Source organism: Tursiops truncatus, chromosome 14 (assembly GCF_011762595.2).
Source record: "Tursiops truncatus isolate mTurTru1 chromosome 14, mTurTru1.mat.Y, whole genome shotgun sequence".
Taxonomy (NCBI): domain Eukaryota; kingdom Metazoa; phylum Chordata; class Mammalia; order Artiodactyla; family Delphinidae; genus Tursiops; species Tursiops truncatus.
The window spans coordinates 48,822,773-48,844,575 of record NC_047047.1 but is presented as its reverse complement, the minus strand read 5'-3'; the positions used below and the strand labels follow the sequence as shown (position 1 = coordinate 48,844,575).

The window sequence follows — 21,803 nt, the reverse complement described above, 5'->3', positions numbered from 1 at the left end:
GGGCCAGCTGCCCTTTGGTTCATTTCTCTGATATTCTCTGTGGGTTCTGAGACCCTGGTCAGATCTCTTTTCCCAACTAGGGTAAGGAAAGGCCAAGCAGAGTGAGAAGGAAGGAAGGAGCACTAGGGCAGTGGGGGGAGGGAGGGAAGGCGTCAGTTGCAGAGGCTTAATGACAACGAGGAAGAATGAGAGTGGGATGCGGAGTGAGTAGGAGAAAAGGGAAGGAGGTCTGCCAAGATGGACGGACTGTCATTCCTAAACAAATTCATATGGATGGATGTATGCATACATGAATTAGCATGTGTGTGTGGGTATGTATATATGCTTGACAAGCGCTAAAAAATGTTCAAAAAGATACGAAGGAGTCAGGAGATTTATGTTCAAGTCCTTATCCTGCTGTGGATTTGACTGGGTGACCAGACAAGCCTCACAACTTCTCTCTGTCTTTCTTTCCTCACCTGTAAAATTAGGGAAGTGGGTCACTGGCTTTCCTAACTGTGATCCATGAAAATTTCGTGAGATATTAATCAATGCTTCACAGAGAAACCTTTCCAATGACATTAGCTGAGAAACTCTTAATACGATATCCTTCTTGGAGATTCCAAGTGTATATTCGCATATTACAGGCTCTGAGTTTTCCTATAGTAAGTGAATCTGTCCAACTTAACCTTATTTGACCATAGACTTTTTTCCTTTTTCGGAGCACTGAATAATTTTCCAAGTGTTTAATGACACACAGAATATACTTTGGAAAATTTTGCACCAGATTGTCTGTGAAGTCTCTTCTGGCTTTGATAACCTATGGTAATTAGAGACTGGTATGAAACAGAGGTGGATCTGTGTGAGTATTGGCATGTATGTAAAACTAGAATGTCAACAAGAGGAAGTAAATTTGGTTGGAGTAGTAAAGAGGTCAAGGATTGTGATGATCTTACCGTATGGCGGTTGACGTGTTAGATCTATTTAACATTTATCATCTCATTTATTCATCACAGTGATCCTGTGAGGCATGCAATTTTATTATTCTCACTTACAGATAAGAAAACTAAGTCTTAGCATGATTTTGTATCTTGGCCAAGGTTTCATGGTGGGTCTATGTAGTCAAACTAAGACTGCCCATCTTCAGCTACATCATGGGGGATTTATTCTGGGCTTTGACTGTGGAATAAATTTGAGAGGATGAGGTAGACGCACTTGCAGTCACAGAGCTACATTCTTGAGTCTACTACGCAAGAAATTCTGGGAGGGAAGAAGCAGGATAAGACCAAGCTCTGGAATGGGACCTGGATGGATCACCAGGCAGAGACACATGACAGTGCCTTTTGGACTGACTTTGACATCTTAAAATGAAATTCTAGGGGTCTGAGGGCAGAGCAGAGCCAGGGCCTCCCAGGAATATAAGTGAACTTTAAAGCTATGGCCGAGAACAGCCATGAGCAAACAGGTTCTTGCTTACATTTCATGTAGTTTGGGCAGATTGGAGAACACATTTGCCTCTATCACTTCCAAGACATCATTCTGCGAGATCTCTCTGCAAAGAAAGAAATAGAATTCAAGTCAGTTCAGTTACACTCCAGAAGTGGATTTAGAGCTCAGCATAGAGCCTTGTGCCTACAATGATTCATGAGACACACAAAACTCTGTTCCTTCTCCCAAAAAAGGCAGCTGTAATGATGAGGCAAAGCTAACAAATGGGATGTTAATACTTGCAGAACAATGAGAGAATAAACCCAAGGCAGTGATTCAGGTCAGAGGTTATTCAGTCTACAAATGTAGCACCTGAGGCCCAGAGAGGGAAAGGGACTTGGTTAAAGATATTTAGGGAATATGGGGGATGGGAACAAACTTTACATTCCCTAGACCAGGGGTCAGCAAACGTCTTCTACAGGACCAGGCAGTAATTTTTTTTTTTTTTCTTTTTTAGCTTTGTGGATCATTTGGTCTCTGTTGCAACCACTCAGTTGATATTGTCATGTAAAAGTGGTCAGAGATATCATGTAAATCAATGAGCATGCCTCTGTTCCAGTCAAACTTTATTCATAAAAACAGGGGGCAGGCTGGATTTTGTGTCATGGGCTGTAGTAGTTCAGTGACCCTGCCCTAGACCATGGAGGCAAGTTCTTCATTCTGCTAATCTGGCTTTGGGAGATGAGAACCTCAATTCAGTCTCTTTTAAAGAAACATCCATGCCATTTTACCTAAGCGGCGTTTGTTATTCCAGGACCTTTGGCATTAATGTTGTCTTGGCCTAAAATCCCCAGAAAAGATCCTTCAGCTCCCAGCTTATTTCCTCCTGGAGTAATTTGAGGGGAGTGGAGGATGAAGTCCCCTCTGCAGAAGCCCAGAGCTTATGAGGAGAGAAGGGTAGCTTAATGAGTTAATGTTTATAAAGTGGCTCAAAGGTGAAACACGGTATTATTAGGCCTCCTGAGGAAGGCTGTCATGCAGTTTTAAGAGAGTCTCAGAAAATCTCATAGGCAGCGTGCACTCAAACTGGCTGAGGTGAAGCGCTGTCTGCTGGCCTGGGATTTAGCTGAGAAGCTATAGAAAGGCTCTTGATCAAGGGAAAAGCCTGGAGGGCAGGGCAGGGTAGGAAGAGGGCCTGTTGAGGGAGGGGAAGTATGGTTGTGAGCGCAGTCAGCTCAGGGAGGGGAACTGGTAACATCCGGGGCTTGTCAGCTCAGAGGTTGGCAGGGTCGTTTCTCACACTCCCCCGTGAGTGCAGAGACATTTTGTGAGAGAAAAGCACCTCTTATTCTATGGTAGCTTCCTTCGTGATTCATTTGGTAAAGTGAATTGGTCTTCACAATTTTCATAGTTGAACATAGATGAGGGTGGTGTGTACATGTGTGTATTTAATAGGACATGTTGGCCATTGGGCATTTATTTTGCTCCTCTGTCCTTCAAGTGGAAAGAGTACTGGGAGGTGCAGAAATGAGAAGGAGTAGGAAAGGAGTGGTAGACCTGGAAAAATGAGACATTTATTTGAACACTTAAAGGAGTCAAGTGAAAGAGTTGCACAGGTAGAAAATAAGCATGGAGGAGAGCACTAGATGACAGAGAGGGTTTAAATGCAGATAGGCCCATATTGTCCAAAAGCTATTTCCAGGTTCACTTACAGGTCCTGGTAGGTTTGGTCACCCCCTTGCGGTAATATCTCAGCCTAATACTGCCTAAAAGGTGGACATTTTGACTTAACTGAATTCATGTACCAAGCATTCCATTATATGGATTTTTTTTTTTCCAAAGAGAACTAAAAATTATTAAAACAAACTAGCCAAGAAACACTTCTAAATTAATTATTTCAGAAGGCAGTTCATATTTTCTGGCCTCAACTTCAAGGACAGGAGAGGGTATTGGGGTTGGGTGGAGGCTGAGGGAACCTTTGGCTAGAGGAGGCTTGGGGGGAGGTGAACAGCATGCAGTAGTGGAAAAACACCTCACTGGAAAATTCAGGGATCTTGCTCCCGTTCAACCCAGTTCTGCTTCTAGTTATTTCTACGCTCGTTGACTAGGTATCTACTATTTACCAGCCACTCTACATACATTGTCTCCGATCCCTTTAGCATGCCTGTGAAGTCAGTGTTTTAATCTCCATGTTAATAAACAGCCCCATCTGTATGCAGAACCAGCTGTGGCTGACTGCCGGGCTGGAACAGTTTCTTCTACATGCCCTGCCTCCCAGGGCCACGCTGGGCCTAATATTTCCACTCCTATATATTTACTCAAAAGAAATAAAAACTCATGCCCTCCCAAAGAGTTGTACAGAGATGTTCGTAGCAACTTTATTTGTAATAGCCCCAAACTGGGAACAACCCAATGGATGAACTGTGGAATATCCGTACAGTGGGATATTACTTATCCATAAAGTGGAACAAACAGCTGAACCAACATAGTTGAATCTTTAAAAAATTATGCTGAGTGAAAGAATGCAGACAGGAAAGAAAGCATACTGTCTGATTCCATTTATCTGAGGGTCTAGAAGAAGAAAAACTAATATGCAATGATAGAAATCAGAGTAATTGTCACGTGGGGCCTGGGATGGAGGTTGCTGGCAGGGAAGAGGCAGAGAGCTCTCTGGGATGATGGAAATGTTCTATATCAAGATTGGGGAGGTCTGAACATGAGTTTGTCTAACTTATTGAACTTTTCGTTTTTTTTGAGTTATTTTTGGCTGCGTTGGGTCTTTGTTGCTGTGTACCGGCTTTCTCTAGTTGCGGCCAGCTTGGCTACTCTTCATTGCGGTGCGTGGGCTTCTCGTCGCGGAGCACAGGCTCAAGGTGCGTGGGCTCAGTAGTTGTGACGCACGGGCTTAGTTGCTCCGCGGCATGTGGGATCTTCCCGGAACAGGGCTCGAACCCGTGTCCCCTGCATTGGCAGGCGGATTCTTAACCACTGTGCCACCAGGGAAGTCCTAACTTATTGAACTTTAAGTTTAAAATGAATGCATATATTTTATTGTATATGAAACATACCTTAATACAGTTATTTAAACAGTGTCTTTCATTCAAAGGAAGGAGAGTAAATTCCATTTTGTTTGTGTTTTGAGGACTCTGAATTAAGAGAATTAATGGAAGAATGTTGGTTATATTGTCTGGCCAGAAGGTGGTGTTCAACTCCTAGCTCTATCCTGGAGCTTCTCGATAAGGTTCCTTCCCTCCTGGCTGTTCTCCCCGCAACCTCCCATTCCCTCTCCACAATCTGTAAAGTGCATAGCTGAACTAGGTCAGAGGATCAGAGTTTCTCAACTCTGGATGCACATTAGCATCTTCTGGTGGACCTTTAAAAACTTCCGAAACCTGAGTTCACATCGGAGAGTTGTATTTATTTAGTCTGGGGTGAAACTCTGGTGTTATTTTATTTTATTTTATTTTTCCCTTTAATTCTCCAAGCAATGGTGATTCTAATGTGCATGGTCTCTGGTGGCCTCTGTGGTCAAAACTATTTTCATAATCATGCTAAAATATAATTTTTTCACTCATTCTATGAGCATACAGTGGAGCCCAGGGGCTAGTTGATGTGTGGATGCAGAAGTAGATACGAGAATCCATCTGTCTTCTATTAAACAAGATGTTAAAATGTTTTGAAAATATGTAAAAAACTATGGTACTCTTCTCCCTAATATTTTTTTGAACATGGTTATTTTGCATAACAACTGTTATTTATGTTATTATGTAGAGATTTATTATTGTTTTAAAATGGACTAGCAAAATATTTCCCAGTTTGAATTTCTAGAATGGTAAGTGTCAGTAGCTATAAGCTACATAAGCAAAATCTGTTTGGTGTCTTTAATAACTTTTAAGATGTAAAGAGATCCTGAGCCCAGAAAGTTTGGGAACTGTCCAATGTAGGCATTGAACGCTGTTCTTTTTGGGTGAGGGATCCTGATTCTGTGGAAAGCTTATTTCCAGAGATGAGGCTCTCATTTCAGACGATGCTTCTCAGTTGTTCATGCATATATGAATCACCTGGGGATCGTGTTGAAATGCAGATTCTCAATGGGAAGATCTCGAGTGGGGTCTGAGGTTCTGCCTTTTTAATGCCTCAGGGTGATAGGGATGGTGCTAGTCTTGAGACCACACTTTGGATTGCAAGGTTCTTTAGAAGAATGGTAGTAACACCCTAACAGGCCTTTCTCCCCAACACACACCCAGTGGTGGGTATGAAAAGCATGATAGAGGAGTGGAGTGAAGTACTTGATTTTAAAAACCCTTTATCCCCTCTGGAAACCCTTCCCTTACTCTCTTATTGAAGTTTTTCTGTCCTCTAGATTCTCACAAGACTTCTTTCATTTCTCAGTTAAAGCAATTACCATGTTGTTTTGTCATTGCTGTTTTTTGTGGGGGTTCTCATTGTCTAATTACCTAACCTGACTTTGAGTTCCTGGGTGGTATCTTATCCATCTATCTTTCTATCTCTAGCATCTAGTGGTACGTTGGCGTGTGATAGGTACTCGATAAATGCTTAGTGGGTGGATGTGTAGATGAAGAAAAAGTCGTCTTCAGGTTCAGAAACAGCATCTGAAAAGCTGCAAAGGAGATGAAGTTTGTCTTCTGTAGTCTTTCACCCCCCTTTCTGTAGCCAACGTGCCCAAGTATGGTATGTGATGGCCGAACCTAGCTTGTCTGTGAGTTAGATTTTTGTCCCAGGGATTTTTCTACATTGAATACACAGCATGCAAGGGACACATACCTGGATTTGGTCTATGTATGGATGTCTAATAGAGTCTGGATGCTTTTAGCTCTACCCCTATGGGTCATAGCATTTCCAGCTCCTCTCTGGCTCACAGATGAGGTCCTTGAATTTACAAAACACCCATAGAGGAGAGGATGGGAGAGATGACTGGTGTGCCTGTAGGAGTTCTTAAAGCATTTGATTGGGTGTTAGATCTCTTCTGTGCATGGAATTCCACGTTTCTTTGAAGGCAGGGGAGATGTGCTTGCATGAAGTGCTGGACATTATCAGGACATTCCCTCTGGAGTGAGTTTCAGAGCCACAGTCAAATTCTACTCCAGATTGCGTTGTTTTGGCCAATGAAGTGGCATTCATATACAAGTACACTTGTGGGTGGGGGTCGGGTCAGTAGGAGGGACTTTAGGGAGAGAATGAGCATGTAGCATTCAGCTGGGTCCAGCCTGAAATGTCAATGTATCCTAGAGTGATATTCATTTGTCCACCATTTCACCTGACACTCAGTTGCCAAACGCTGGGACTGTTTCATTCAGAGAAGAGATGCTACAGGTTTGTGGGATTAGGAAAAACTGAAGAACTGTTACCAGCAATTCAGGACCTCCCTAGAATTTCAACGACATGTATGAATTGGAGAGCAGGATGTAATAAGAAATCAAACACTCACAGAAACATTGTCTTTGCTTTTTTTCTGATATAGGAGATATTCTCCAACCAGGTTTTCCCCTCTTTTCCCTCGTTCCCTGACCTTCCTTAGAGAATTTTCCTTCAGTAAATCTGACATATCCCTCCCTAACTGGGCATTCAACTGCATTAAAATATTTTTTTTTCTTTTTTTTTTTTTTTTTTGTGGTACGTGGGCCTCTCACTGTTGTGGCCTCTCCCGTTGCGGAGCACAGGCTCCGGACGCGCAGGCTCAGCGGCCACGGCTCACGGGCCCAGCGGCTCCGCGGCACGTGGGATCTTCCCGGACCGGGGCACGAACCCGTGTCCCCTGCATCGGCAGGGGGACTCTCAACCACTGTGCCACCAGGGAAGCCCTAAAATATTTTTAATACTCACTGAATCAGATTTCTTTCTTTTGTCTTTAATAACCTCAGGCTAAATTTAGTTGACTGTTTCTCTTCCCTGAGTCCCCTGTGGGACGCCCTCACACACTCTCACATAGCCCTCACAGACCGCGCTGGGTTTGCTTTCGGGTTTGTCTCTTTCACCAGGTAAAGAACTCCTGGAGGATGGTGACATTGCGTTTCAGCTTAGTATTTCTGCTCCCAGCCAAGTGTTTGCTGAATGAGTGAATTACCTTTGAAAGATTATAAAAGATTTTCCACCCTTGCTCTTGCACAATGAAGCTGTGTTCTTGAAAATTTGCAGTAAACAGAGTATTTGCAAATCAGAATGTGTACTAACGCAAGAAGGAAGCTTCTGGTTTCGCAGAGCCTAGGAGTGCATTTTTAAAAGAGTGAAGAGCTAATCCAACAAATGTTCAACAAGTTTTAATTAAGCAGCTTTGGTATTTCAGGCACTAGGCTTCGCGTTGGGGCTCTAAAGATGAATAAAATGGGTTCTGGGTTTTGTCAATTGTCTTTAACTCAGCGAGTCTAGTATTCTAGGCTTTCCTTAACTGGGTGCTATCTTTATTTGATGGGCTACATCTGAGTTACTAGAAAGAATAAAATGGATTGTTGGTATGTTGTATTTGAATATAACTACAGATATATAAATAATATACTTTCATATATAGTATATATGTATATATATATAGTATATACATAATTATATATGTATTATACATTGTGTTATATACATGATTATATGTTGATTATATATATATGATTATATGATTATATTATTATATATTGATTACATATATGATTATATATTATACACACATAAGTGTGTGTGTATATATATAATAATATATTATATATAATATGTATGTTATATATATATAATATATATATATATATGTATTTCTACCATATGTCTACTCCCTTAATTCTTCTGGAAATGTGCCAAATAACTTAAGTAAATACAGAACAGGGTGGGTGAAAATGTCCATGAAAATACATTCCAGTAAATTTCATAAATTTCTCCAAATATATACTTCCACCCTTATTTAGAATTCCCTTAAGATCAGATCTGGAGACTTTACAATAGAGACCTGAGTTTGAACCTGCCTCCATTTCTTACTAGCTGTACAACTGTGGCAAGTTACATCAGAGTCTCTCTGAGCTTCAGTTTCCTTGTCTGTAAAATGGGAATAATTGCTGTATCACAGGGATGTCAAAGGTATTAAATAAGATGGTATGTGTGAAAGCACAACGCTTCTCACGTGGTAAACTCAAATATCGCTGTGCCTGCTTCCATCTCTCTGTGGAGTTGAGGACTGAAGTCCTCCGCATCTGGGAAATACTGGGCTCGCTGATCACTGAACTGGGGAAAACGGTGTGAGCAAGTGTTCTAGGAATGCTTCTCTTAACCCTGCCCACACATCATTTAAATTCTTAAGCCAGGCTATGGCATTATCGCAGACACCATCCTGAGTCTTAACCACAGTGAGACCTGCCATCTGGTCTGTTGGCCAACAAAGGAGATTAGGCAGAGCACGTAGGTGCCCCAACAAGCATGTCTCCACCACTGAAGTCCTAATCTAAAAAGGAAGCTGGTCCCTTTGGGAGAGGGTCAATACAGAGTGGAACATGTTGTCAGGGTGGGGTAAGGACATTGCCAATAGGCTCCTCTCACTTCCCCAGGTGGGAGCAGGTAGGTGCATTCCTTTCCTGACATGTCCCATCTGCTTCCTTCTCCCTGGGCAAAGTGCGTCTTTGCTAAAGATGCTATAAAGATGTCCCCAAATGAGACAGAAATTAAAGCACCCTCAGTGACTCGAATTCAACTCCTTCACTTTTAAATTCATCAACAACAAACTTGTGTCCATTTTTAATTTTGTCTTCATTTAAAATGTTAAGTAATAATCTATATTTTGGAATATTTCCCTTGCTTTGCTCAGCAGGTGAGGAAAGGAACTAAAACTCACAGACATAATAGCTAACGTTTATTATGCACTTCTTATGTGCCAAGCAATTTTTCTGCACTTTACATTTGTTAAATTGCTTAATCCTCACAACAACCCTTTGAGGGAAGTACCATCCTTGACCCCTTTACAGAAGAGGAAAATGAGGCATACAGAGGTTGAGTAATTTCCCCAGTGCCACAGAGCCAGTGAGCGAAGTCGACCTAGGATATGAACGCACCATTCATGGGGCCTCAAAAAGATGGCAGAAATCAGATAGGCCATATAGCCAGTGACCCGGAAAACTGTTTCCACTTCAGAAGATCTTGTTGTTATTGTTTTAATTTCCAATAGAGGATAAAATTTTGGCTCAGCAATATGCCTATAAAACAACTAAATACTGCCCCCTTCCTCCATGCTGCATGGTACTTGAGTTCTGATGAGGCAAAATATGTCGACATGCTAATTCACCTTCTGCAGATGAATCAAAGTCCCAAGCAGTGACTCATAGGGTAAGTGCTTTTTTAGGGTATTCTCTATGCAAGGGCAAAACACGTAAGACAATAAAAAGCAGTGCCCCTGCCTTCCCAGAGTCTGCACTTTAGTTGGGTAGAAGCAACATGCATGGGAAGTTGGGCATGCAAAGTCAGTAGAAGTGGAAGAAAGTATGAGAGGAATGTCCAACACAGAGCAGGGCAGACAGTGGGCATTCAACACCTTTTATTTTCCCTCTCACACCCTCGCTAAATGTCAGCATTTCTCAAGCTCTGTCTTAGTATCCCTTTAGATTTCCCTGTTAGAACCTCTCTGTTGATGCCTCACATGTCATCAGAACAAGTTTCCCTCTTAGACTGGAGACCCATGTCTGCAGTGACCAAAGCCATGTTCTGCATACCCTTGATGGACAACTAGTCTGGAGCAGGCTTATTATTTTCCTCTCCCAATTCTCCATCACATCCCCCCACCCAGGCACAACCCCAGACACCAGCTGCATTGTCGTTCCTATTGGTTCATTGGACCAACCCTAGCTTTAAATCTTGGGGTCACCTCTGACTCCTTTTCGACTTTTAACAGATTCTAAATCTTCTCAATTACTTTTTTTTTCTTTCTTTTTTTTTTTAGTATTTCTTGCAAATATCCCTTCATTTCCCACCATCATTATCGTAATTATGGCTCTTTGCAATTTCCGCTGGACCAGCGGTACTTAACAGTCATGTGATGACTCAGGATTTGGGTCTGATGTGGGTCGTGAATCATCTTTTTTTCAAACAAATTAAATGTCCCAGTGGCCAATGATTTACTCAAAAATTTGGAGTAGATTCAAAGATGTATATATATATATATATATATATATATATATACACACACAGAGGGAAAAAAAAATACATATTTTTTTTAACAAGAAAGTGGAATGGCTAGTGGGGAAAAGAGTGGAGTAGAAAGTGAGGACCTGGGGCTTCCCTGGTGGTGCAGTGGTGAAGAATCCACCTGCCAATGCAGGAGACACAGGTTCAAGCCGTGGTCCCGGAAGATCCCACATCGCGGAGCAACTAAGCCCGTGCACCACAGCTACTGAGCCTGCACTCTAGAGCCTGCAAGCCATAACTACTGAGCCCGCATGCCACAACTACTGAAGCCTGTGCGCCTAGAGCCCATGCTCTGCAACAAGAGAAGCCACTGCAACGAGAAGCCCGCGCACCGCAACGAAGAGTAGCCCCCGCTCGCTGAAACTAGAGAAAGCCCATGTGCAGCAATGAAGACCCATTGCAGCCAAAGATTAAAAAAAGAAAAAAAAAGTGAAGGCCTGGAGTTTACTCTGCCTGGATACAGGAGTGTAGCGAATATTTATGCTTGGGAGCCATGAGTAGGGAAGGTAAATGGAATTAAAAGAGGATGATAAAAAGGGAAGGAGGAAGAAAGAGCAGGAGGTAAAGGGAAAGAGGTTTTCTGGAGGTAGAATGATATTAGAAGTTAGAAAAGGTAGGTAATTTCTTTATTACTCTGTATTCCTGTCAGAAATTATTTAAACAGGAATTCATTACATTCTAAGTGATGGGAGATAAGGGGTTGGGCAGGTAATAAGTGAGGGGACGTTGATTGGGTCACTTGGCTTCAGTGCGGGCTGCCAGCTTTAGCAGAGGACAAAGAAGGGGAGGTGGGGAGGCTGGAGGCGTCTCTGACCCACAAGGACGGGTAAATTGTCTGTAGGATTGGGACCCCGGCAAGTTTGAGCTGTGTAACTCAAGGCTGCAGGAACAAAGATGATGGTGATAATTACCTTTATTAGACAGTTACTGTGAGGCGGGCATAGTGCTAAATGTTCTACCTGGGTAATCTCACTAATGGCCTTGTCTTATCAGGGCCCTGCTGACTTGTATGTCTAAGTTCATATGCACGTGTTAGTGGCAGCATGAACCTGGAAGCCAGATAGGCCTGGATTCAAATTCTAGCTTTATCATTGCCTAGTTGTGTGACCTTAGACAGGTCAGGTAACCTCCATGAGTTTTATCTCAATGGGGGTAATTATAGCTACCTTTTAGGGTTTTATGAGAATTATGGATATAACATATGGCACGGAAGAGGTTTCTAGCTGCCCACCATCGTCTATTTTCCCCTCTTATTTCTGGGTCACAGCTTGACTATGTTTCCTGGCAATCTTGCTGTTAGGTATAGCCTTGAGGGGAGAAGGCTCCTCCTAAGGAATGGGAGCAGAAGTGACGTGTGCTGTGCCAGGCTTGCCTGTAACCCCTCTCGTGTGCTCCTCTGTGCTCTGTCTCCCATCCAACCTGGCTGAAGGTGCCAGGACAACCTTGGGGGCCAGGATTGAAAACGGAGAAGCTGCTGGTGGCTTGGGGTCCTAAATCAAGTGCTGAGGACTACCACCCGACTACGAGGTGAGAAAGAAAGAAGCTTGTTCTTAAGGTCCCTGACGTTATGGAGTTTGTGGTTGCCATCTAACCACTCTGATACCTAAGGTAGGAGTCTAGCATCCAGCATCCTGTCTGTATTTGCTCAACAAATGCTCCTCCCATCAGGGCAGGTATGAGTTTTGCATCTACCGTCTGCTGAAAAATGGGTCTGTACAGTAGGTGTTGAGTACATTTTTGTTGGCTGGCTAATCAGGAGTCATGTAGAAGTGTCGCTTGGCCAAACTGGGAGGAAACAAACAACAACCAAAAAAATCCCTCCTCAAAACTGTCTATATGTGACCTCGTTTAGCCAGAGACCTCTGTTCCTTGGTGACACAGTATTTACTCCCTGTGATTGAATTGCTTGGCCTCTTGCGGGGAACACGCCAGCTGGCTGCTCCTTATTGAATTATGGGCCCTTGGCTTTTTTCTCTCTTTTTCAATTATTTCATGAAAAAAAATGCCAGAAAGAACAACTTTTTAACAATGGGGACTACTAAATCCATTAGCACACAGACCCTGGGAGGGTGTTCAGGTTAAGAAATTTGAACCCTCAGCTCTGTAATCTCCAGCAGCGCAGAGCTGCGTGAGGTGAGGTCTCCCCAGTGGGCAAAAGCAAGTCCTTCATCACTTTGGCAAATCACTGGAGCTCTCTGAGATCCATTTTCCTCTGTAAGATGTTGCTAAGGCCCTCTGTCCCTCAGTACGTTTTCTACTCGATCCTTTGTAGTTGGCAGGGCTATTGAAGATCACATGAATAATGCATGTCACGCCAGAAGAAAAAAGCACATAGTGTTATGCAAAGGTCGTGCTGCTTACTGTTATTTTTATTACTTCAGTGGAGTCAGGAGACCTCAGTTCTAGTCCTGACTCTGCCACTAATTAACCGCTTTCCTTGAGTCAAATCAGTTACCTTCTCTGGGCCTTTGTTCCTCATCTATAAAACAACAGTGTTGATCCAGATGACCTCGTGGGTCCCTTCTAGCCCTAAAATTCAGTGATTTTAATTATATCTATGATTCTGTTATTAAAAGGCAGCCAACCACGTTGTTGGCAGTCCTCCATGACAGCCAGCTTCCATTTCTAAAAAGCGGGGCTGAAGGCAAGGGAGCCATGAAGCCTCCTGATTAAGGAACTGCACCTGTTCCCTTACCAGCAGGTCTGCGGCCGGACCCAGGAGGGAGCAACGGGACGGTAGCCCCCAAGGGCCATCCTTCCTGAGCCCTGCACAAGGTGAGAAAGTGCCCTCGCCTGAGCCATCAGACTCCTGAAGACAGTGTTTGTTTTACTGTCAGCTTAAAGAGGGCTTCATTGATCTTCCTGTAAGCCAGTGTTGATTTCTTCCTTGTCATACATCCCGAGCCTCTTTACCAAAGAAACTCAAATCTGTGTGTGTGTGTGTGTGAGGCTGGGGGGTGGGGGGCAGGGAGGCAGTTGTTGTAGGCTTTTCTGTCCACTTGCGTCACCCAGCAGCACCTCAAAAACTTCCTTAATTATTTTCTCTGGGCTCTATCGTGCCTTTCTGCTACCCTTGCCACGCTTGTAACGTAATTCGCCCTTCCCCAGCGGGTTTTCATCCTCCTTCCAGCCTCTGTCTTCACTCTGCAATTCATAATTACTCTCGCTTTTATGCCCCTCCATTTTCCACCTCATTAATTCTTATTCTCGGCACAAGAGCGTCTCCTTTATGGGCTGCAGTGAAGGAACTACAAGGAACTCACATTTGGCTTCTGAATTTGAGTTGCTTTGATTGTCTTGTTTTCCCCTTTGGAACTGCGTGAGTCTAGTGCCCTCATAAGCACCCTGCATGCAGAGCTGTTATCCACCCTGCCCTTTGCTACCTTTTCTGAATTTCTTTGAATTTAGAAATTCAGGGGCCTAATTTCATCAACCCCCTATTTAATGGATTTTATATCCGTTTCTGAGCAGTAGGTTTCCCTCTCCCATCCCAAATGGTAGCTGAAGGCCGTACTCCAGGGCCTCCTTTGCCTCACGATGGTCCTGAAAGTGTCCCTGTTTTTACAGCAAAGAGACCTGTATGGTCAGGAAAAAGAAAGGAAGTTTTTAAAAAGAGCTTCCTATTTTATGAAACTTTGCCGTGCCTGGAGAAATATGTGGTCATTCTAGAAAGTGAGGAGGAAAGTGGATTCTTTTCCAAGCTGAATCTTCGGTTCAGTTGGTTAAGGCCACCCAAGATGCTGGGAATCATCAGCCTAGTTCAGTATATGTCCAGGCCTCTTCTGTGCCTTGGAAACCTTTGTTTAAACAAAAGCTTAGAGAGTAGCAAAACAAATAATGATGGAATTGTTCCCGTCAAGGTCTAGGGCGTTGGCTGTGTGGGGCAGAAGAAGACAACCCAGATGTCCTTCCTCACTCCAGCAGCTTCTGAGGGGCGCTTCCTTCTCCTATGCGTGTGTGTAATTTAATTATGAAATATGCATTTGTCTGGTTCCAAGATAATTTCAAGTAATGAAGATCCTTTTAGGAAGACATCTTTTAAGAAATTTTTTAATCTTATTTTTGTAATGCCACTGAAATGAGAATTTCAGGGTATCAGAAAAGGAAGGAAAGGACTTCAGTGGTTATCTTCTGAATTTACTTTCCTGTACATGCCTCCTCTCCCCTTTTTTCAAACATAAAATAACAAAGGCACAAGAAGCTGTAATTACATGGGTAGTTAATAATTGTGCTGGTCTCGGCTGAGATGTTCTTTACCTATGATGATAAGAGTGCATTTTCATTCATCCACTCAAATTCCGTTATAGGGGTCTCCTTGCTGGAGCTGTAGAAACAAGGTCAAGGCTAACCGAGTTCCAGGAGAGGGGATATCTGTATTATGAGCCAAACAACAGAGCTAGCACTGTAGACCTGTGCAAGTACTTGTAGACCCATTCAAGCTGTGTGAAGCTGGCAAAGTTACTTAACCTCTCTGAGCCTCAGTTTCCTCATATGTGAAATGAGGACAGTGGTATTTATCTTGCAAAACTTTGTGAGGATTAAATATTAAGTATTTAAAGCTTAATAAGTGTTAAAAGAAATGCTATTTATTATCGTTGTTGTTATTTTTCTCTCAAGTCTAGTCTAGTGACTATAGATCCCTTAGGGTCAAGGACTTTGTTGTCTTCATAGCTTGTCACCTGTGCCTCGAGCAGGTACACCAGAAATGTGTGCTGAATGGACAGATGACATTTGCAGCCTTTGAAGTCCTTTGCTTTGTATTGATTCAACATGTATTTTTACCCTCACATTTGAGTAGTTGAGCAGGAAGGAAACCCCTTCCAATTTTAAGGCGCAATCTTTAAGGACACCTTCCCTAATGCTGCAGAATTAAGACAGTTGCCTTCCTCCGAGCTTCCCTCCTGCACTCCTTGTGTCTTTGTCATAGTGGGACTAACAGTCGCGTTAGCTGTGCTTATGGCTGCAGGCCCCTGAGGTCTGGAGCTGTGGCCCCTGTCAAACTTTCAATAGCGCTAGGCCCAGGCATCGTACTCAGCAGGCTTTCAAATGTATTGAGTTGGAGGGAACAGGTATTATACAGTGTTTTAGTATATTGGGCACCAAATCTTAAATTCCTTTGCAGACCTTTTCTTCAGACATATTCAAAAGAACACAATTCCTGCCTTCAAGGAACTTTTAATGCAACAGGAAATTACACTGTTGTCTTCTCCATGGTGACTGATTTTCAAGGCTTCCTGTTCAACAAGTGATTGTTGATTGACTAAATTAATGAGAGAAGCAAAAGCTGTTATCTTGTTTATCAGTGAAGAATGATTAAGCACAGAAAGGTTAGGTGATTTACCTCAGGCCGCACAGCAAGTTAAAGAGAAGTAAAACCTGGGTCTGCTAACTCCCATGCTGATGTTCTTTCAAGCACACAATGAAGCATCCCAGATCTCATACCTAATTTTAAGCTATGAATAGCCACCTCCTTCTTGCTTGTCCATGATACATTTTCTTTCTTTCTTTTTTTCTAAAAAAGTGTAAATATTTGGAGGAAAAGAAAAACCTTCTGACCAAATGTGCCTTTGGTAGAAATTCTGGTACCAATTTATTACATCAAATCCGGCTTTAGATTTCAGAATCCATTTGAATATATTCATTTCACAATTTGTATATCTAACTACGTTTTCCTCTGTCACCAGCCACAAGCAACTTCCCTCCATTTAGGATCATTGTGTCTTTAAATCTAAGACCTAAGACACAGGAATTACCATAGCAACTTGCTTTCCAGTTAGACTGCAGTTGCTGACAATCAATATGATTAGACAAGGTCAGTGACAGAGTAAGCCCCACAGTGTTTAAAGAGAGCTGAGGAAGTGCAGGGACGAGGAAATGAGAAAATGATTGGAAAAATGTCTCCCCAGGGCTGGGTATGAGCTCCTTATTGCTTGCTGCTTGTATAACCTAAGGAGATGTCTCACAGTAGCAATGGTTTCCAACCTGCCAGCAAGAACTGGGGGAGGCTGAGAGATGTTTAGTTGTTTTGGTTTTCCTTTTTTCTGGTCCCCAAACACTTTACAAAACTAAAGACTGAAAATCACCGACTTGAAAGTGAGGATAAATAGTAGCTGAAGGGGGACTTAATGAAGAGGCAAACCAGGGCAGCTGTTTTCAGACCAGAGAGGGAACGAGGGTGTTCGTGAGGAAAGGGGATGGTCCACAGCTGAGTGTGCCTGGAGTGGGGCTGTGGAACTGGGGTAGCTCCAGGTATCATGGGAAGTGTCGCTGGCCTCGAACCCTGCATCATTTAAGCCCCTTTCTGTGGCTTCCTCTCCCCCTCTTCCTGTACTGATCTCTGCTTTAAAGAAGAAAACCTCATTCATACCAAAGCGTCAGCATCTGGTAACTGATTACAGTTTGATTGCAGGGGACAGCATTGCATTTTAATAGGGAGCAAAGCGTAAACGGAACCGTCATTATGTCTGTTAGGCCCAGAGGAGCAGATAGCAGAAGTACTTCTGCCTCCTTTCTGGAACTCCTGCAAATCACATCTGTGCCCTACCAGGATTTCATAGCAGGCTGGTTTAACCTGAGGACCTCACTCACTTAAGGAAGAGATGAAATGAGGTGATTGTTCTAGTGGCTGAACTGTAGACACTTCTCGGGCACAAGGCAACACCACAGAAAGCAAGTGCAAACCCACACACCCTGGGAGCGTTTGTGTGGAGGAGAGAAGACCCGACTTCTGGAGGGCTCGCATGTTTGCAATCCAGCAGGAGAGCCTAGAGTGAGTAACTCCCTGCCTGATACTCCCCGTCTCCCTTTCCCCTTCCCGAGCTATTCTCTGCCGGAGGACTGAGTGGAAGGAAGCCAGTTCTAACATGGGAAGGATGAAAGCTGGAGCCCTTGGAAGGCGGTGTGAGGTCAAGCCTTGGGTTATCAGTTTTCGCCTGACCCCTGAGAAACCCTGAGTCGTCAAGGAAAGCCAACCTGTTAATCCTGTGGTTGACACTTCCATCTCTCTCTCCTCTCGCAGAGAGTCTCTGTGGTACTCGAAGCAAAGCAAGGTAGTGGGTGCGGGATCCACAGCTGGCGTCTAGTTTTAGTTTTCCACCTGCTTATCAGTAGTGTGACCTGGGACGAGACTCTCGACTCTCCAAATCTCATGTGTAAAGTGAATAAACAACTCTTGTATCTACTTCATATAATCCAAATCAAAAGTAAGTGATGCCTGTGAAAGCATCTGGCAAACTGTAAAGCATGAAACACACGAGCCCATTTTTGGAACGATTACAGCGATTACTCTCAGTGCTGTTATGACTGGTATCCTTCTTTGAGCAGACCCCCGCTCCCTGCCCCATTCTGTACTCCTTTCCCTCATTGCCATTATGCTTTTCCTCCAGACACCAGTTTTTGAGATAAAACTCGTAACTCAGAACCAACTCGATAAATTCACCCCAAGAACTGTTACTGTAGACCCAACATTTCTCTCCTCCGGAGAAATAGATAGAGGGGTTGGAGAGAGGGTGACATTTAACATATAAAATGCTGTTGGGAGGTAGAATTTAGGCATTAAGGATGAGTCGGAGAAGATGTTTTAGTCAAAAATTGTGTTTTGTGGAGGTGACCCCTGCCAGTGCCTCTCACGTGATGCTGCAGGTGGTGCCGCTTCCTCTGCCGACCCAGGTGGCTACCCGCTGTCACATTTGACATGTTTGTGTCTTTAAGCACCAGTGCTGGTTTTTATAGACTTTACACTTTATACAAAGTGTTGCTCTTTTAGAACATGGGATGACTGTGTTACAGATAAACTGTGTTCTGATTTGCTGCTGGAAAGACACATCACCGAGAATTGCAGGAGAGGGGAGAGAGCAGATATCCTAAGGAGGCCCTGAGGAGGTCCTTGTGTGCAACTTTCCCCTGTAGGCATAGTTTTCTCCAGTGTTTTATTTGATTTCACACTGCCTTTCATTTTCAAAGGGTCTTTACTAGGAACAGAAGGGAACAAGGGCAATGAACACTTGATATACGTTAACATCATGCCCATCTAAGGGGCAAAGCTGTGGGGTGTAACTCTTTGGCAGTATCCTCTTCCCTGCCTTCCACCAGGAAAGCGTTTTGGGTCTCAGAGGAGTTCAGGGTGACGCCTATATTGGTTTTAACCATGCCTTCACCCCTCCTGTGCCAAGTGGCATTTAAGGCTATGAATCCACCCTGATTCCTAGTCTTCTATAAAACTTACTGCCTGTGAGTTTATCGTATTATGGAACTTTAGAACTACAGAATAAATCCTGGTAAGAGGAGACACCCAAGAGATCATTTGTTTCCAACTCTCTTATGAATCGAAGACCACAAGAGGGTGATTGTTTCCTAGCTGCTCAAGACTTGCGTGGGTGCTGGTACTTTATATTTCCAGGCATCAGTTTTGCATTTTTATGAAGGACTGCAGTCTTCGAACCATGAGTAAGGTGAGAGTTCCAAGCATACTACCTGGCCAGTAGGAGAGAGATGTGAGACAATAGTGCATCTTAAACACATCTTAGATCACAAGATGTGTAACTTGATGCCATCTGCTCGAGGTGACTATCACCAGCAATTTCAAACGTGTAGCTTTCATTTGAAAAGGTGAACACCACTTCTCTCCCTCTCATTCTCTCTCTCCATCATCCATAATCAATTTGTGGACAGGTAGATATAGATACTCTATATACTAGATTCTAACAAAAAGAAAGGTTCCCACATGTTTTCGATTATCTGCTATGGACATGAACCAACATCTTTAGCCATGATTATTTATATTACATGGAACAATCAACAGGGTTAATTATTGTCATGAGGGAAACAGTGCTTGACATCTTGCTGCTCAAGAAAATTATTTTCGTTCTCTTTGGGGATCTAAAATTTATTCCCACCCAGACAGAATTTGTTATCTTTGATCTCTGTTTCATCATCTTCAGTCATCCTTTATGTTCATTGTCTGTTTGTATATTTACTATCCACCCTTCACTTAAACATTGTACCATGTTGAAGCTGTGAATGTCCCCCAAAGCTTTATTCAAAGAGGCACAGAGTCTCCTGCTAAGTATTCTTGCTGTCAGCCATCAGTTCCGCATTACTTTACTTTGATACCTCAGCTTCTCAAAAGCCTGCTTGAACATTGGAACCTCAGATTCTATTACGATTCTGGGAGTCTAAATATGATTCTCACTGCAGCTTGTCCCAAAACACAAATGCCTCATACCTATAACCACTTGGAGCTAGTGGGAAGGGAAAGCTGGAACAGGCTTGGTACTGGAGAAGGATGGTAGCGACCTGAAAGTCAGGATCAGAAGGGGAGCAACCATTTGCCACATACTCTTCTGTCTAACCTTTGGATCAACTTCTCTTCTCTCTCTTTACAGGTGGTGCCCATCTATAAACTGGTAAAGCCAGTTGAATGCCCTGTGCTAGACAGGGTAAGGGTTAGGAGTCAGAAGAACTGTTCTCTACCTACTTTTCCTATTAACTAGCTATTGGCCCATGGGCTAATAACTTAAATGGGGTATGCCTGTTCCTGTGATTTATGTGAAGATGATAATACCTATTTCATCCCTTTTCTAGGATGGTGTGAGGATCAGCTTAGCAACATGTGCTAAATGGATAAATGAACAGTAGGTAGGAAAGTGCTTTGAATAGTCAAATATATTTTCGAAAGGCAAAGTATATAACTAATGCAGGCATAACGTTACCTAGCTTTGGAGTTGCTATGGTAATATGATTGCCCAGTTTGTGATTGGACTCACTCAGTTATCGTTCTCAGATCTGTTATCCCAACTGCACCATCTCATCCCATAGTTTTAAGATATTTTTCTGTTCTTTGTTTTGGATTCTCAGCTATTCTCACATGTGAATGACAAGATTTAGCTTGTTCAGTTTCTGTTGCTGAATACATCCTTTGATGTTTAGATCTTATTTATATGGGAGCTTTGACTTCACAAGTGTGTGTGTGTGTGTGTGTGTGTGTGTGTGTGTGTGAGAAAAGTTGCCTTTGGTGTCCTCAGCACCTTGTTTCTACAACTTCTTCCCTCTTTCTATCATTCCTTCTTCCTCGAGATGCTCGGTACCATCAGGCAGCCCCAGTTTGTCAAGGTAGAAGGTAATCTAAACTGTATCTTCCACTAAGATGTTGGTTACCTCCTTCTGACATCTTCCTATTTTCAAAGGAGAGCCAGGGGAAGGTGATTTACTACCATAAAGCATGAAACAGTGATGTTGGGAGTTTGGGCTAATATGGAAGTCTGGGATGAGGGTCTCTCTACCTCCAGGCACATAGAAATACTGGATAAAAAGGTCAAACAGCCAATTAAGAAACTATGTAAGTAACACTGTCCTTAACCTGGTCAGAATGGTTAAGTGTACATTGAAGCCAAAGGGCAAAGAAAAAATTCTAATTAGGTTAATGGCTGGGTCTTGGAGCTTCGCCACCCACTTGGGAAGATGAACCCAAATTGCAGGTATGTCTTTGCCTGAGAGGAGCTAGAACTGACCTACCTGCATAAAGTCAAGAATCAGGAAAGGCTGCACATTAGTGAAGTGGAGGACTCTAGAATTCCATTAAGTGACCAGGGAAAACCGCAAAGAAGCAGCTGGGGTGGAAATAGTCACCTGCAGGTATTTATAATAGCAGGTCATCGTCACGTGATTACATTGGATGAGAATTTACACTGACTTCAAGCCAAAAAAATTACTAGAAAAGTCATCCCGAACTGGAGAAAATGAGGACGCTCAATAGCAGCAAATGAGAAACTGTTAAGATGTTTCCATACTAGAGCACGGGACTCCCACTGACCACACCTCATCACTCCTAAGATGCATGGGCTGAGAGTAAATGTTACAAATCATACAAGGAGATACCACGTGAGAGAGAATGACTATACCTCCTTGATTGGAGATTAAAATAAGATTGAAAGAGATTTACGATTAAATATTTTTCAATTCTCAGATAAAGGAAGATACAGAAATCACAGGATAAAACCGGATAGTGTGAAAAAGGACAGGCTTGGGAAAAGAATTAATGAAAAATATTGATGTAAGAACATACAGTCAGGTAATTAAAAACTTAATTGGATTTAATAATGGACTAGATATAATGAAAAACAAAATGAATGAATTGGAAAGTAGATAAGGCAAATCATGCAAAATATAGTATAAGAATTTCCAGTATAGATCTAGTAGGAGATCCAGAAGGAGAGAAGAAAGAGTAAAAAAGA

The 21,803-nt window shown here is 42.8% G+C and overlaps 1 protein-coding gene across 2 annotated transcripts in view; it reads right to left on the bottom strand.

Moving 5' to 3' along the window:
• The window catches only part of FSHR (follicle stimulating hormone receptor), a 163,198-nt gene that overhangs the window by 53,578 nt on the left and 87,817 nt on the right, over nt 1–21,803 (bottom strand). For both annotated transcript variants that reach the window (XM_019942510.3, XM_019942511.3), the window contains exon 3: nt 1,457–1,531. In XM_019942510.3, coding sequence (XP_019798069.1) covers nt 1,457–1,531 — 75 coding nt within the window. The remainder of the gene's footprint in view (nt 1–1,456; nt 1,532–21,803) is intronic.